The sequence below is a fragment of the Hylaeus volcanicus genome, chromosome 2, assembly GCF_026283585.1.
Source record: "Hylaeus volcanicus isolate JK05 chromosome 2, UHH_iyHylVolc1.0_haploid, whole genome shotgun sequence".
Classification (NCBI taxonomy): domain Eukaryota; kingdom Metazoa; phylum Arthropoda; class Insecta; order Hymenoptera; family Colletidae; genus Hylaeus; species Hylaeus volcanicus.
This window is the reverse complement of record NC_071977.1, coordinates 18,362,735-18,377,657: the sequence shown is the minus strand read 5'-3', so window position 1 is coordinate 18,377,657 and position 14,923 is coordinate 18,362,735. Positions and strand designations below refer to the sequence as shown.

Here is a 14,923-nt window from a genome sequence, read left to right as displayed (position 1 = left end):
CATTTTTTACGATATCTTATCATCATGCTTTACATATAACAGTATAAAATATAATCGTAACAATTTTGTAGCATAATAACAAGGCAATATGGTAAAATAAAAATATGCTGGTACAACAATATGGTAATAGGATAGCTCTATAATATAATCGTCTTACAGTGTTATAGTATGGTATCATAAATCTTGTACGTCAGATCGTATATTTGAATATGATGACATTGTGGATAATATTATAATACATGCATTTCGTTAAGGAGCCATTATCAATTTTTAGTTAAAATAAAATTAATACACTTAATGTTACCGAAAATAATGCAAGCTTTTCAATTAATTAAAAGAAATTAAGTTTGTATACACCGAGTATGATAGTTCTACGAAATGGGATATTAAAAGGAATACACTCGAAATTATTCAAAAGAATGTAACATTTTCAATTAATTAAAAGAAATTAAGTTTGTATACACCGCGTGTATGCTAATTCTTGATAAATGCTGAAAGTAAACGTTGTTTTTAAATAATACTTATGATCTTACTACGTCCAATCGATGATATCCCAGCCAGTCAAAATTGCCACGCACGTTTCTACGAGGATTTTCATTGTCGATATACTTCTGCACGTTCTCCATCATCAATTCAGGTTCAAGTTCCGACGTATTTGCGATTTGCATGAACTCCTGAAGTTTCTCCGGCGATATCATAACATCCGCAGTGTAATTGACCCTTGGTCGTTCCCAGAACGCGTAACCATCGCTGTCTCGCATTGTGTGGAGCAGTTCGAGTTTAGTATCATCCGTGACATGCACCTTGTACAGTCTATACCCATCGTATCGCACTTTATCATCATCGGCACAAGTTATTCCGACGATAACAAGGAAATACAACGAAATCACTTTCATCGTACAGTTTGATTTCATTTAAAAAAAAAATGTAGAGAAGAAACTTGTCAAGAGGTATTATCAGAACTTCTGCAAACTCTTACGACATTTTCCCAGTAATATGATTTTTTGTTATTTAAAAAATTCAACGTTCTTGAATTTATTTTGTAAGTCTCTCTAGTTCTCAATTATGTACCTGTACTTTGCAATTTTTTCTAGGCTTTGCAATTCACTGTTCGCAACTTTTGATTACTCGCGACTACTTTATCGTCACTCTCCGATCTCTACTCATTTATCATTATTACTTTGTTTTTATTGTGAATTAGAGAATAATAGGTACGACGAAAAACAGTTTCAGTTGAATCTCGATGAGATTTTCTAATAAAATCGACCGTCCAGCGAGGGCGATGTTTTTCCACTGGGAGAGTTCAGCTTTCACACAAATGGATCAAACCGGAAATCCACCCGTACCGGTTCTAACTTTGGCCAAACCGACCTTGCTTCCTCGAGATGCAATGCTGGTATGCGCGTTTCAGGTGAATCCTCCCGTGTCTTTATATACGCGAGGCGACCGCAGGAGGTAAATATATCCTGTACGTGAGATAAGTTGTAAACAAAAAAAATACGGGTAAACACATTTGAATGCAAGATGGGCCACAGGAATTCTCGCGAGGTTGCAGGCAAGCGAAGCCTCCTGATGGTGAAAGACCTCGGAGGTACCGTTTAGAAATATCGATAAACCGAGGTTGTCGACATCCACCTTATCGAGAACCCCGACTTTCGCGGAGGACAGTGCTCCAAATTAATTTAATATATTAATTTTAGCCGTGGATTTACTCGTTTCATTTCAAATATTAATTTAATGAATTCATTTTAAACGTGAATTTAAGAAATCAATTTCAAGTATTGATTTAATAAAGTAATTCACAATATCTATTTGATAAATTAATTTTCGATAATAATTTAACAAAATCATTTCAAATGTGATTTTGACAAATTAGATTTAAAAGGAAAATCTAATCAATTAATTTAACACATTAATTTAAAATATTAATTTGACAAAGCACATGCACACGTGAATTTCATTAATTTATTTATTTAAATATTAATTTGGTAAAGCATATGTACACGTGAATGTCATTACTTGATTCATTCAAAATATTAATTAATAATTTAATTCCAAACGTGAATATAATAAATTTTTTTAAATGTAAATTTGATAAATTCACTTTTTATTTTAATTACAGCAATATTTCTATCTCCATATCTAATTGTTATTAACATTATTTTATTAAAAGAATTGTATGTACCGATATTTACAATGAATTTATTAAATGGATTGAATGTACTAATATTTACAATGAATTTATTAAGTGAATTAAATGTACTTATATTTAGAATTAATTAATTAAATAAAATAAAATAAAATAAATTCATAATCAATTTCCTTACTACAGTGACTTTCTTGTCTAACTGTTAACGATTAATGATCGAAACGTTTATAGTAAACTATTCTTATTTGTACCCACACTTATCAATATCGTTTTATATCTGTTGTTTGTTTATTGCCTCCTGTTCATATCTCCCTGGTTCCCAGTGATTCAATTGATTCTCTAAATCATATTGTTTACGCGAAGATCGTTAAATGCGCGCGTTAACGCGATTGATGAATAAACAATGCGTGAAGTTACATGACTCCGCAAAGACTGCAAGTGCAACGAGCCATAATTAAAGCCTAACGGAAGAACACACAAGAAGACGATGAAATCAGATAATCACGAGCCCCGACCATTAATTGGCGTACTAATGAAGGAGTGAAAAAAACGATTTTCTCGTTAGATCCCTTATTCTTTTTTGCATACCGCGATTATGTTAAATAGGACAGTGAACATTGTTAAGCGTCGTCCTTCGCTTCTTTTGTTAGATGGAGGCATTATCGAATAGACACAGTCGCGCTTACGTGGAATTAATACCAATTTACAGCGATATCAACACAACTTTCTGGTTGTAGAACTGTCGTTATCTTTGCCCGCTTGTATTATGTTTAGCAATTTATTCAAACACTTCCATTACCGTGTTTCTATTACTAATTACTGTAATGCTAATTTCTCAGTTTGATATAACAGTTGTTATCTTTATCTGTTTGTACTATGTTCAGCAATTTTTTCAAACAGTTCTGCTACTACGTTTCATATTGCTTATTTCTTTAATTGATGTAATAACTGTTGTCTTTGTCCAATTGTATTATGTTTAGCAATTTTTTCAAACAGTTGTACTACCATGTTTCTCATTGCTAATTTCTCTAATTGATATAATAACTGGTCTATACGAATACACACACAGCTTCAATGTTTAAAGTATGACGTCTAGGTCGAGACTGAGCTATTAATGTACTAATCGTCACGACGTGGGTTCGTCGCACCGAAATTATTTTGCATATCGCATATGTTTCGCATATCTTAGTTAAAATGTATATGGATTATGGTTCATTCCACGCGAAATCGGAGACATTTCTGAAGAAATTTGAATACATTGTAGTCTTTAGTGATGTTCGAAAGTGCCTCGAAGGATTTTTTAAAAATTATGAAGATTACTATAACTCTATATTACATACAGGGTGTGCTAAAGTGCAGTATCAGTACTTGTTTTAACTGTTTCAACTATACAGCCATAGTTATTACACTCAAGCTTTCTTCTTAACCTCTTCAGGGATGATTTCTTTATTATCAAATTTTTGTTGTTTTTATTATTGACAGTAATTAAGAATTCCATTTCGCACAAAATGTAAGTACATTACAAATAACATAATTTTGTAATGCAAAAGAAAACGAAATTTCAGAAAATACGTATGTTGTAGTTTGATCTGTAGTTTAAATACACAACTTGTCGTGAAAATTAACTACCATTTTGCAGTAAAAATCTATTAATGTTAACCCTTGGCACTCAAGGCCTTTTTCGCTTGCGCGAACCAGCAACTCCAGATGATTTCTGCCAAATTCGACAAACACTTTACAAGTACTTTAAAAACATTTATAAACAAACAAACGTATACAAATAATAAGATTTCACCAGTTTATTCATTTATATGTCGAAACAACAAACTTTGATAAATATTACACTCTGTAATTAGTTTTGGTGTGATATTTTGGAAAACAATATCCAAGATGCATCCTAGGTTTGTCTGGAGGCGTACCACAGTAATACGAAATTTCCCGCCTACCTCCAGGCGTGTTACGGTCAGGATAAACCTTTCAGTCCCTTTTTGGCCCTTTTAGTATTACGTGAAGTTTCCCGTTTAGTCGGATTTCATCGGAATGCGACGTAGACGCTTGCTCTCGTTGCTGGCGATATAATCCTCTCAATTGTTCGACAAGTGTTTTCAGAAATCGCAAATGGCTCAATGGCTTTTCCCCCTTTTTGGTCTTTTTTAGTTTATACAAAATGTATGAATTGATCAGGGAAATTTCCATGCCCCCCAAAAAAAGCTTACGCCACCATTTAAGACTTCAAATCACTCGGGCGCCGCAGCAGCGCCGCTCGAGTTGTCACTTCGAATCGGCGCCGCTCGAGTGCAAAGGGTTAATACGTAATTTATACAAATGAATTTTTCTGGAAACCAATTATATTCCTGCTAATCTAAATCTAATCTCACTTTATACTTTACACTTTACACTTTGCACTTTTTATATCTAAAGATCTTATTACAAGTTCGCAGCCATTAGCTCGATATTACTCGCGACAAAGGATTGTTCGTCACGAATAATACCGATTACCAGGTCTCACCACGTGGAGGTTGCTGCGACGGAGACCCGAAGATAGAAGGAATCAAAATTCCTTCGATCTCCCTCTACATAGAGTATACATACGTAGATCCATACACTACATAGAGTCGACGAGCTTAATACTAAGTACGAAACCATGGAAATCAAAGAAAGCAAACTCCCTTTGTGATTTCCAAAGTTTAAGTCTGACTCTGCCAAATAATTATTTGAACTAAATGGAAGCTACATTGAGATCGCGACGCGACGTGACCATGAAACTGGACTTACTGAGTCAGTCCCGTTTCCTCTTGTTGGATTTGGACTCGAGAGGAAGACGACCGACGCCTCCAAACCAATTCTCCACACCCTGCACCCATCTGGGAACCATGATAGGACTCGACTTGCACCCGTCGCACTGCGCTTTGGACTTACTGCACTGCGCTGGAAGCCTGGGACTACACCAGACGGGATACAGGGAGTAGAGAACTGATCCGGAGATGCCGATTGTCTTCCTCTCGAATACAGATCCACCAGGAGGACGGCAACCGACCTTACTCTTCAGTTACACAGTTGGTCACTTCACTTATGACATGAAGTAATAGTGACCGAAGTGAAGAACGGAGTTGCGAGTCCAATATGGACCTATGAACAAACAAAATTGTTGAACAAATGATTAATAATTATTTGCCAGAGGACAGACACTCGTACACGCATGCCTTAAAACTAACTAAACCAAATTAAGATACACACAACCAATACCAAGCTACGATAACTAAGGGAAGCTACACAAGCAAAAATAGGAGGGACGCGAAACGCGGACGCGCGATCGCGAGATCCATACCGACCGAAGGATCGTCGAAGAATAAGCTCTCACCTCTCTAATACTTGTGTCGGTCGAGGGTCGCGGCTCGCTTGTGCGCCTCGAAGTAGAGAAGGAGAAGGGCGAACAACAACCCCGTGACGCTTAATTCGAAGGCTCGTTGAATCCATCGAGAAAATAATTCGTGAAACATTAATGTTCCGTCTACAACGCGATTAGAATACTCGAATCCGCGGGGTTGTAAGGCCCATTACTATGAGTAGTACGTCGAAGACTCGTTACATTATTTGTGAGGGTTTTGAAGATACTCGTAGAAGAGCGTGTGAGATACTGACTTTCGTGATCGACCTCAGGAACCTCCTTAGCGAGAGGGTGGACTTCCCCTTCCTTTCGCTATTTCCCAAAACACACCCATTATTCCGTCGAGCCCTAGCGGATTCGGCGGAAAACCAATCGAATTAATTCGCATATATCAGCGATTAACGCGACATCTCCAAAACGGATGAAAGAACGCATACCTCCCTACATTCGATCGCCACGCCATGCGGCGCGAACACCTAATCGACAAATGAAGCAACATCGCTTCTTTTGTTCGATGCTACGAGCCTCGCGGCTTCCCTTACGTTTTTCGAACACTTGGCTCTCGCCGGCTCCCGCGAACACACGTGTTCCGTCGACGCATTCAGTGTAATTATACCTTGCTATCCCGCGAGTTTGTACGTTCAATAGACTCACGGATCGTGTTATTTCTTCGATTCAACAACGCCCGATCCGTTAATTGCTTTATTTCGCTATCGAAACCCTACGCGACACGGATACGACTTCGTGTGCGCGATCCCGTACCATCACGTGGCGACGCCATTTCGACGGACTTTGTCCACATTCTTAGCTTCCCTTCAAACCTAACAATCATCTCTTGACCTTCTTCAGGGATTCTCATGTCAACGAGCCACGCTCAGGCATAATTCACTTTCTATGTTGGCATCTGCCCATAGAATTCCGTTCTTCGCATCCACGCGAATCCATATCGTTTGCATCCAGCAACTCATCGCGTTCACTCGAACTATTTCGACGTGTTACCGCAATATTTCGTTTCTACAGCACATTCAAGGTGATCGATTCACCAATGCTGCGTGATAACGCACACAACAATCGCATCGTACAATTCTCATCTCCTTCCCCGTTCGGGATTCGAGCCCACCACGCCTACGTCTAATCTCACACAAAGCCGATCGGCCGATCGCTCTGCAGGACGTTCCCAGCAACATCCTGACCGTTCTAAACAAGATCGCATCGTCGATCAACACTTGTGACGATCCAGCTCGCCTTGCATCATCAATGCTCGGTCTCTCCGACACAGCGAGAACCACCGACCCCTGCGTCGCCCACACTACACACATAGGTTCACTGCAGTTCGATCTCTGACTCGTTTCCGTTCTGAGTGCGATATTGTATGTGATTTGTACCGAATGACTTGATGTATAATTCATCAAGGGGTTTTTTACCGAAAGGTTTTCTCCTTAAATGAGCCATTAAATTTCTTCGTTGGTGGCTCAATTGAGCTTATGTTTATTACTCTGTCTAACTCCTACCCATCTTTTCATTTCCTGTTGGAATAACTCGCAATAATACGCCCCGTGATTCCGCGTTGGAAGTGCTGTAAATCTAAGTAAAAGATTTACGTTCGGTTCGGCGCGTACTGCCGCGTAATAAGGCAATAAATGGCCAAACCCTACAGTTGGCCGCCGCATGGTCAGGGCGCCCCGTGGCCCGAAAGTTCCGAATTTACCCTCTTTTATGACTCTCAAGTAAGCACTGAGTCGTCTTACCTGAGAAGTCATTGAGGGTCGAGATGGTTCGTTAAATCTAGAATGCACAATACGCAACAATCTAGAGACGCGGTAGCGTCTCGACGCCAAGTACATGAAAAATTATACGCCACCGTGTATATTGGCGCTGGCGCTACCACGTATCTTTTACTCGTAAAACTGCGATTCCAACCTAACCCGAAACTTCTGTCATTAATATCTCGTCACACTTGCTGTATTTTCTAAATCTAAAGGCATTTTTCTAATGTAAATCGCATATAAGCTTTCTAATAAAACCAAAATCAATAAAATCGGTCTATGTACAACTGAGATATCGTATAATATCATGTCATGAATCAGTCAGAAATTGTAGATTTTTCATCTGATTCTGATTCTTATTCTTATTCTTATTCTTTTCGTCAACACTTAGCCAATAGGAGCTAAGACCATTCGTCGATTTGTCGACTCTCGGAATCAGTCGGCAAGGCTCGTCGGTCGGAATTGTAATATGGCTGTCACTCATGCCGCTCGTTCATTTCTAACCTGTAACTGTCAGTTTGCATTTGTGACATTTGGTTTCTTGCAACAAGACTTTCTGACATGCATTGTGCGTACTTTTGTAAACTTAAAGGACTGAAGCTGGAATTATAATACAATAAATTCTGCGTTACCAATAGTGGATCTCTTTGTACATTTTCCCACTTTATTTATTAACATTTAAATTTGTTACAACAAGATTTTCTGCCACGCGTTCTACATACTTGTGAATTTTATTTTAATACAATAAATTGTGCATTACACATAGTGGATCTCTTTCTTTATTTCTCATTTCATGTTTAACATTTCAATTTCTAGCAACAAGACATTTTCCGATGCGTTGTGTGTACTTTGGAAACATAAAAGACTGAAACTGGTATTATAATATAATAAATTGTGGGTTAGAAATAGTGTAGACCTCTTCTTTCATTTCATACTTCATTTTTAATATTTAAGTTTGTTACAACAAGACTTTTTGCCATGTGTTCTGTGTGCTTTTGAAAACTTAAGGGACTAAATCTGGTATTGTAATATAATAAATTGTGCGTTATTCATATGACATTAATTTTATTTGTAAATAACACATACAAACCTTATTTTACTTGCAAATTAATGTAGAGTTAAAAATAAAAATACATTTGTCTATTATTATAGTAAGCATAAAGTCTACAATATACATAATGTGTCTGAAGCCAGATATAGGAAAGAGACCAGCTTCAGTTCTTTAAGTTTCCAAAAGTATACAAAACGCATGGCAAGATGTCTCACTGCAAGAAATTTAAATGTTAAAGATGAAGTGAGAAATGAAAAAAAGAAATCAACTATTCATAACGCATAATTTATTGTATTAGAATAAAGCTCAGAAGTACGCAGAACGCGTGGCAGAAAGTCTTGTTGCAAGAAATTCGAATGTTAAAGATAAAGCGAGAAATGAAAAAAGAAATCCACTATTTGTAATGCACAATTAATCGTATTGCAATATCAGTTTCAGTCCTTAGAATTTTCAAAAGTACAGACAATGTATGGGAGAAAGTTTTGTTGCAAGAAATTTAAATAATGAGAAAATGAACAGAGATCCACTATTTGTAACACATAATTTATTGTATTACAATAATATAGAAAAAGAGAGGCCAAACTTAATCCTTTAATTTCTCAAAAGTACCCATGACACATGACAGAAAGTCTTGTTGCATTTAAATGTTACTGATAAAGTGATTATATTTTTTCTTTCATAAATTTCTTGCAATGAGACTTCCTGCAATGCGTTCCGCGTACTTTTGAAACCTTAAAGGATTCAAACTGATCTCCCATTTTCTATTATTTCAAGTCATTCACTATAGAAATTAGCTTTGTAAAAAGAAGTGAGATCCCTATAAAAAACTTCAAAAAAACTAAAAAAATTACGCCAAGTACATGAAAAAGTGGAGGACTTAAAGAGTAATCATAGAAAAATAGAAGGTCCCCTTAAAAAAATTCAAGAAAGTAGAAAAAGAAGTGAAATCGAAATGAGCTGCCAGTACATGAAGGTGCTTTCCAGCAAAGTGCAAAGGCGACACTGTATAACACAATGAAAAATTCGGTGCTTTCCAACTATGCGCAGCTAAAATGCTGTGTTCAACAGTGCAGACGTTCAGACCCTAATGACAACTCATGTAAACTGACTGCTCCGCACTTTGGCGGTGAAATGAAGAAGCTAAATAGTGTATCAACCACAAACTGAGACTGTTTATACATTTGCCTAGATGTCCGTGCCCTAGAAGTCAAATGCTTGGCGTGGCCAGGCAAAGCATTCTCAGATCATCAATACCCATACTTTCTCTTTCGCAGACTTTCACATAATTTGTCAATTTAAAACTTTGACAATATGAGTACATTTTCATTTTATTGTGTTAATATCACAGCAAAATCATATTCCTCATCATTGTTTAAATAATAAGTCTTGTTACACTCGCTTTATTCGATTGTTTGTTACCTTCCTGTAAATAATTCGTGCACTTTGCCATACTCAGAATTAAATATAGACTATTAGCAGCATTCAAGGACCAATCCTGTTACAATCCTCATTGGTAATAAATAGTTATAAACAATTATTATACAAGATTTACGGTCACATCGTTACCACTCGATTTATGCGATGATTTATTAACTTTCTATAAACAATTTTTAAACTTTATCACACACAGAATAAAGTATAGACTAACAGTTTGTTAACTTTCAGGATAAAGTATTTAGGGATAAAGTATACATGAGTGACAACATTCATGGACTGATTTTGTTACGATTTTGATTGCAGTTAAACAGTTATCAACATTATTCGAAGTCGGTACAACGCAAACTACAAATTTCGATACCAGTGGCGTTATCTCTTGGCTGATTCTTGAAGCTCACTTGCCGCTAGTAGAAGCGCAAATTAATCCAGAAAGTTAAAAACCGACTGAATAAAGCGAGTGTTAACGATGTCGTAACCGTAAACCTTGTACAAAAATTGATGATAATTATTTAATTGCAATCAGAATCGTACCATAAATGGTCCTTGTACCTATCTAAACTTTATACCTGGAGTTCCAAAGTGCGTAAATTCTTTGCAGAATATTAATAAACAAACAAATAAAGAAAGTAGTTATTGGTAAGTTTCCAACGTGCCCATATGTTAGGACGGCACTGCGTATGCTGACAATTATAAAAAATGTAGATTGCTAATGTATTATTTCTTTTTCAATGAATTGTTTTGAAACATACAAATAATGATCACATTTGTCTGACACTTCAGTTTCGTGACACTGACTTTATGTAACACAATCTCTGTAGAGTTAGCGTTTTTTTATAGTTCATAGTTTGTTTGCTCGATGCGCAGTGATATCGAGTACCATAAGTATTGTACTTACGTAGATTCTCTTTTCCATTTCAGTCACGCGAGACAGTGGTTCTATTTATTACGCACCGTAAATTTATTTTCAGAGCATCACGGTTGTACCAGCATTTTCAGTCCTATGTGAACAGTCGCTTTATTTTGCAGCTTCTCGATTCGGAAACTGTCCGTCATCCTTCGAGAAATTATGTTGATATTATAATCATTCGACGGTAGCGACACTTGACATTATTATGAATTATGATATTTAAATTTGAAATTTTCCGAGCAAATTCTTCCATCGCAGAATCGTGTTTATTTCTCCTTTTACAAGAATTCAATTTTGATCAGAATAACTGTATAAATAAATTTTCAATATTAGTACATGCTCAAGATTCACTTTCCAATTTAAGTAAATAAGAAATCGAGTCACTTTTGTTGAAAGTGAAAGAATAAAGAATAAAAGTTTGCTGGCTCGTTGAGCACTATTTATAACTGCTACATTTAGTTTATGAATTTTAATCTTATTTTTTCGTGTTCATTGTTCAAGCTCATTCACGTGTCCAGGTGCCACTTATGCAAGCGAAGACAATAGACACGAGGACTTAACGTGCATGATTTACTATAATAATCTATACGAGCTGTGTAGATTGTTCTAACGACATACTTTCTGCATTTAGTTATGCTGTGGAACTCTAACGCTTAAAAATAACTCACCATCAAAATGATATTGAATAATGTGAAAATATATATTCATTTTATTGCATATTTTTATATAATATATAAACTATTTATATCATACAATTTATATCATACAAAAGAATGATGAAACTATTATTGTCATCACAAACTGCCTGAAAACTTTCACGTTACTACGCGCATATTTGTTAGCATATACGATCATATGGATATAAAAAATTAAATTCTTTGTGGAATATGAATGAATGCTGCCTCTCAATCAGAGCTGGGTAAAATACATATTTTAAATAATAAACAGTAAATAAATATTTTATTTCGTATCATGCATGTATTTTTAAAAATAAAATATTTTATTTGTTATAAAAAGTGTTTAAGATAATATTTCAAATAATATTTTATTTGAAAAACACTGAAAATATTTGTGCCATAGTTCGGAATATATATATTTATTTTGGTAATCTAAAACGAACAAAGTACTTTTCCTCTGGATTATAAAAATACATTCAATGTAGTTCTTCAATGAATACTTCTATTAAGAATCTTCAATAAGAATTTTCATAAAATGAGGGATGGAAAGAGATATTCTTCAATCGCAAGAAATAATTCCTCCATCTGTGTATCATATTTGTATAGTTTATTTTCAGGTTAAGAGCTATGGAAAGTATTCTATTTTATGCTTTATGTTATTAAAATGAAACATATTTTATTTGATGTGTTAGATTATCAAAATAAAATATTTATCTTCATGCTTTAACTATAGATTACCAAGATAAATTATTTTATTTTACGCTTTACATTATCAAAATAAAATATTTTATTTGCTGAAATTTTATATCCCATTTGAAATACTCCATTATTTAAATTTTGAAGAATCTATTATTTAAAATAGTATTTAAAATATTTTCTCTACAAATATTACCCACCTCTGCTCTCAATATGACATGTCATAAGAAATCGATGGAGATTATATTATACATATAATATATGTATGATCAACGATTACATTCTATACTGAACGATACAATAAATGTTGTATGTCACATTAGGCGGCAATGAAATGCAATCGTTAATAGCGCAGGAAATGGTACGAGCCAATTGGCTGCGATTTAAATTTATTTAAGTACCTACATAGATTAGTTTATGTTCTATTTATCGTATCAAATTTACTGTTTCAAGATCTATTCTATTATATGATTACAGTATTAGAATGGTCGTAATAGCAAACACTAAATTACACAAATAAGAGACAACAATTATTTTATTCAGGAATTTCTTATGCAATTCGTTAACGAATGGCCAAAGCTTCCTATTTTTTACTGTCAATGTATGTCGTGCAATGACCTAATGGACTTGTGGAACAATTGTTTCTTGAATCTTAATTTCATATTTCTCACTGTCAGATGACAATAGTGTATCCTACTGTGTACCAGCGTAAAATTCAAATTCATATCGATCTAGAGTTTGATTGATTTCGAATAAGTATTTGTCGATGCAATTAGTTTCAATTCTTACCGCTAATAGCGTTGAAATTTTATTCCCAACTGAATCGATAAGGTTGGAAGCGACACGAAAGTGATAAGGGACCTCGCGAGTCCTTGATTTATAAAATACTACCAATGGAAGTTTTGTTGTTTTTTATTTCGTAATAAATTTTTTTAAATAAATTTTAACACAAATTTAAAAAAGATTATTGTGATAAATAAACAGAATAAATTCAATCCTTGACGTCAAATTTTCTTTTTATTGTTCGTATACTATTCGTGGGATATAATTAAAATAGAACAAAAAACTACGTATCAGTTAATTAATAATTAATTTAACAGAAACACTATAATTAACGATAATCACAAAAAATTAATTACTTTATTTGTTCACTACATTACTTGTACATGTCTTTCCATAGTCCGTCATTATTTCTGATAGGTTTATACCCTATTAATAATCTATTTAATAATTAATTTAACGTTAGTTCCATAAATGATATTTTCTAGCAGATTCAACTTTTTTCAATTTTTTTCAAATTTGTTATATATAGATTTTCCCTTTATGTTTTATATCATGCATGATACCATTATCATCTAGAATAATAAAAAATGTTATCGCTATTTTTCATTTGTAAATTAACATTCCGACAATTAATAAAAGCTTACTTAGAATTGCAGGATCGTTTAATCATTTCTATTAATATCTAAATTTATTTATAAATTTGTTTATAAACACAAAGTGTTCTTGTACAAGAACAACATTAGTAGAAATTTGTTACAAGCGTGTATCTTCTCGCGCTGGATTGCTAAAAACTAAATACAAACTATGCGTTACGATTATAATCGATCCTTGGATCGAGAAGTCCTTGCAGTGATCGACAGTGAACCATTCACCAATGGGCGAGTCCTTGCTAGATTCAAGATTGATATCGATCATCAATACGTACACATACGACAAAGAAACTGCACGATTAAAAAACCCAAGACGCATTTCCTGTAGAAATATGTAAAATAGTCTTACTTCATTCTCAGTTCAGAAATCAGTGTTTCATAATCAACGTATCGATTTTAAGGTGTTCGTGTGCGTCATCATAGCAAGAATGCGAAACGAGCCCAGTTCCGTATGCGGTAGTATTATGATCGGGAAATCGCGAAATGATTAATTGGTAAGAAGTAAAGAAAAATATTAATAGACAAACACAGCAAAAACATTCGTACTTTCTGTTTATTGAAGAAATTTGTCTAAATTAAATATTATAGTTACACTATAAATATGTACATGAATGAACTTCACAGATACAAACATTGATTTGGAAACATAAAATCAATCATTTAATTTAGAGAAATTTTTTCAATAACTAAGTATACATCAATCTGGTTGTTTTAGCTATTTTGCAATTAATTGTATTACTACATAGCCTGCAACTGTATAAGCTACACTATTGCAAATATGTAAACGATTGTGTGAGTTAGACGGATGTTATTCAAATTTTCGACGGTATTTTTAGTTTTCTAATTTTCGACTACAGGTGGAATTTTCACTACATAGAAGAAAAAAATTATTTTCTACGTTTTTCTAGGTTTGTTTTATTTTTCTATTCCAATACATAGTTAGAGTTACGTGTATTTTAAAGAACGAGATAAAATAATCATAATTACTTTATGATAAGATGCTTTGGTCTTCTTACAAAAGAGTTTATTGTTACATAAGTGTAATATTGAAGTAAAGTATATAATTTTAAAGTAAAAGATATGCTTGAAAGCACTTTCTTTGAAAATATCTCAAGTAATGTGCCATTTTGTATAACCATTTACGAAAATAATCATTTTTATCCTTTGTTTTTAATTTTCTTTGCCATTTAATTGATTTATTGTTCCTTTTTAAATTAAAATATCATAGTAGTACCACGGTAGAAGCTGTAACAATTATTACGTCTAAAACTGTGTTAGTCAATCAATTTTTGTAAAATTGATAGCCTTCCTTTGAGAAAAACTATGAAAATCTTTTGCAATTGCCCATTCTTATTTACGTATGTACATAGTAGAGCTGTGGCGCTTGCATACCTAACTATACTTTAAATAAAATTACTG

At 34.3% G+C, this 14,923-nt stretch overlaps 1 protein-coding gene and 1 long non-coding RNA gene across 2 annotated transcripts in view; one reads left to right on the top strand and one right to left on the bottom strand.

The window, feature by feature from the left end:
* LOC128872838 (zinc carboxypeptidase-like) overlaps window positions 1-1,229 on the bottom strand; it is an 8,565-nt gene extending 7,336 nt beyond the window's left edge. Inside the window, exon 1 of the mRNA XM_054115919.1 lies at window positions 534-1,229. Coding sequence (XP_053971894.1) covers window positions 534-914 — 381 coding nt within the window. The 5' untranslated portion in view covers window positions 915-1,229. The remainder of the gene's footprint in view (window positions 1-533) is intronic.
* LOC128872839 (uncharacterized) overlaps window positions 1-1,357 on the top strand; it is a 5,871-nt gene extending 4,514 nt beyond the window's left edge. The window contains exon 3 of the long non-coding RNA XR_008456264.1: window positions 1,228-1,357. This is a non-coding gene — a long non-coding RNA (uncharacterized LOC128872839). The remainder of the gene's footprint in view (window positions 1-1,227) is intronic.
* The last annotated feature ends 13,566 nt before the right edge of the window (window positions 1,358-14,923 follow it).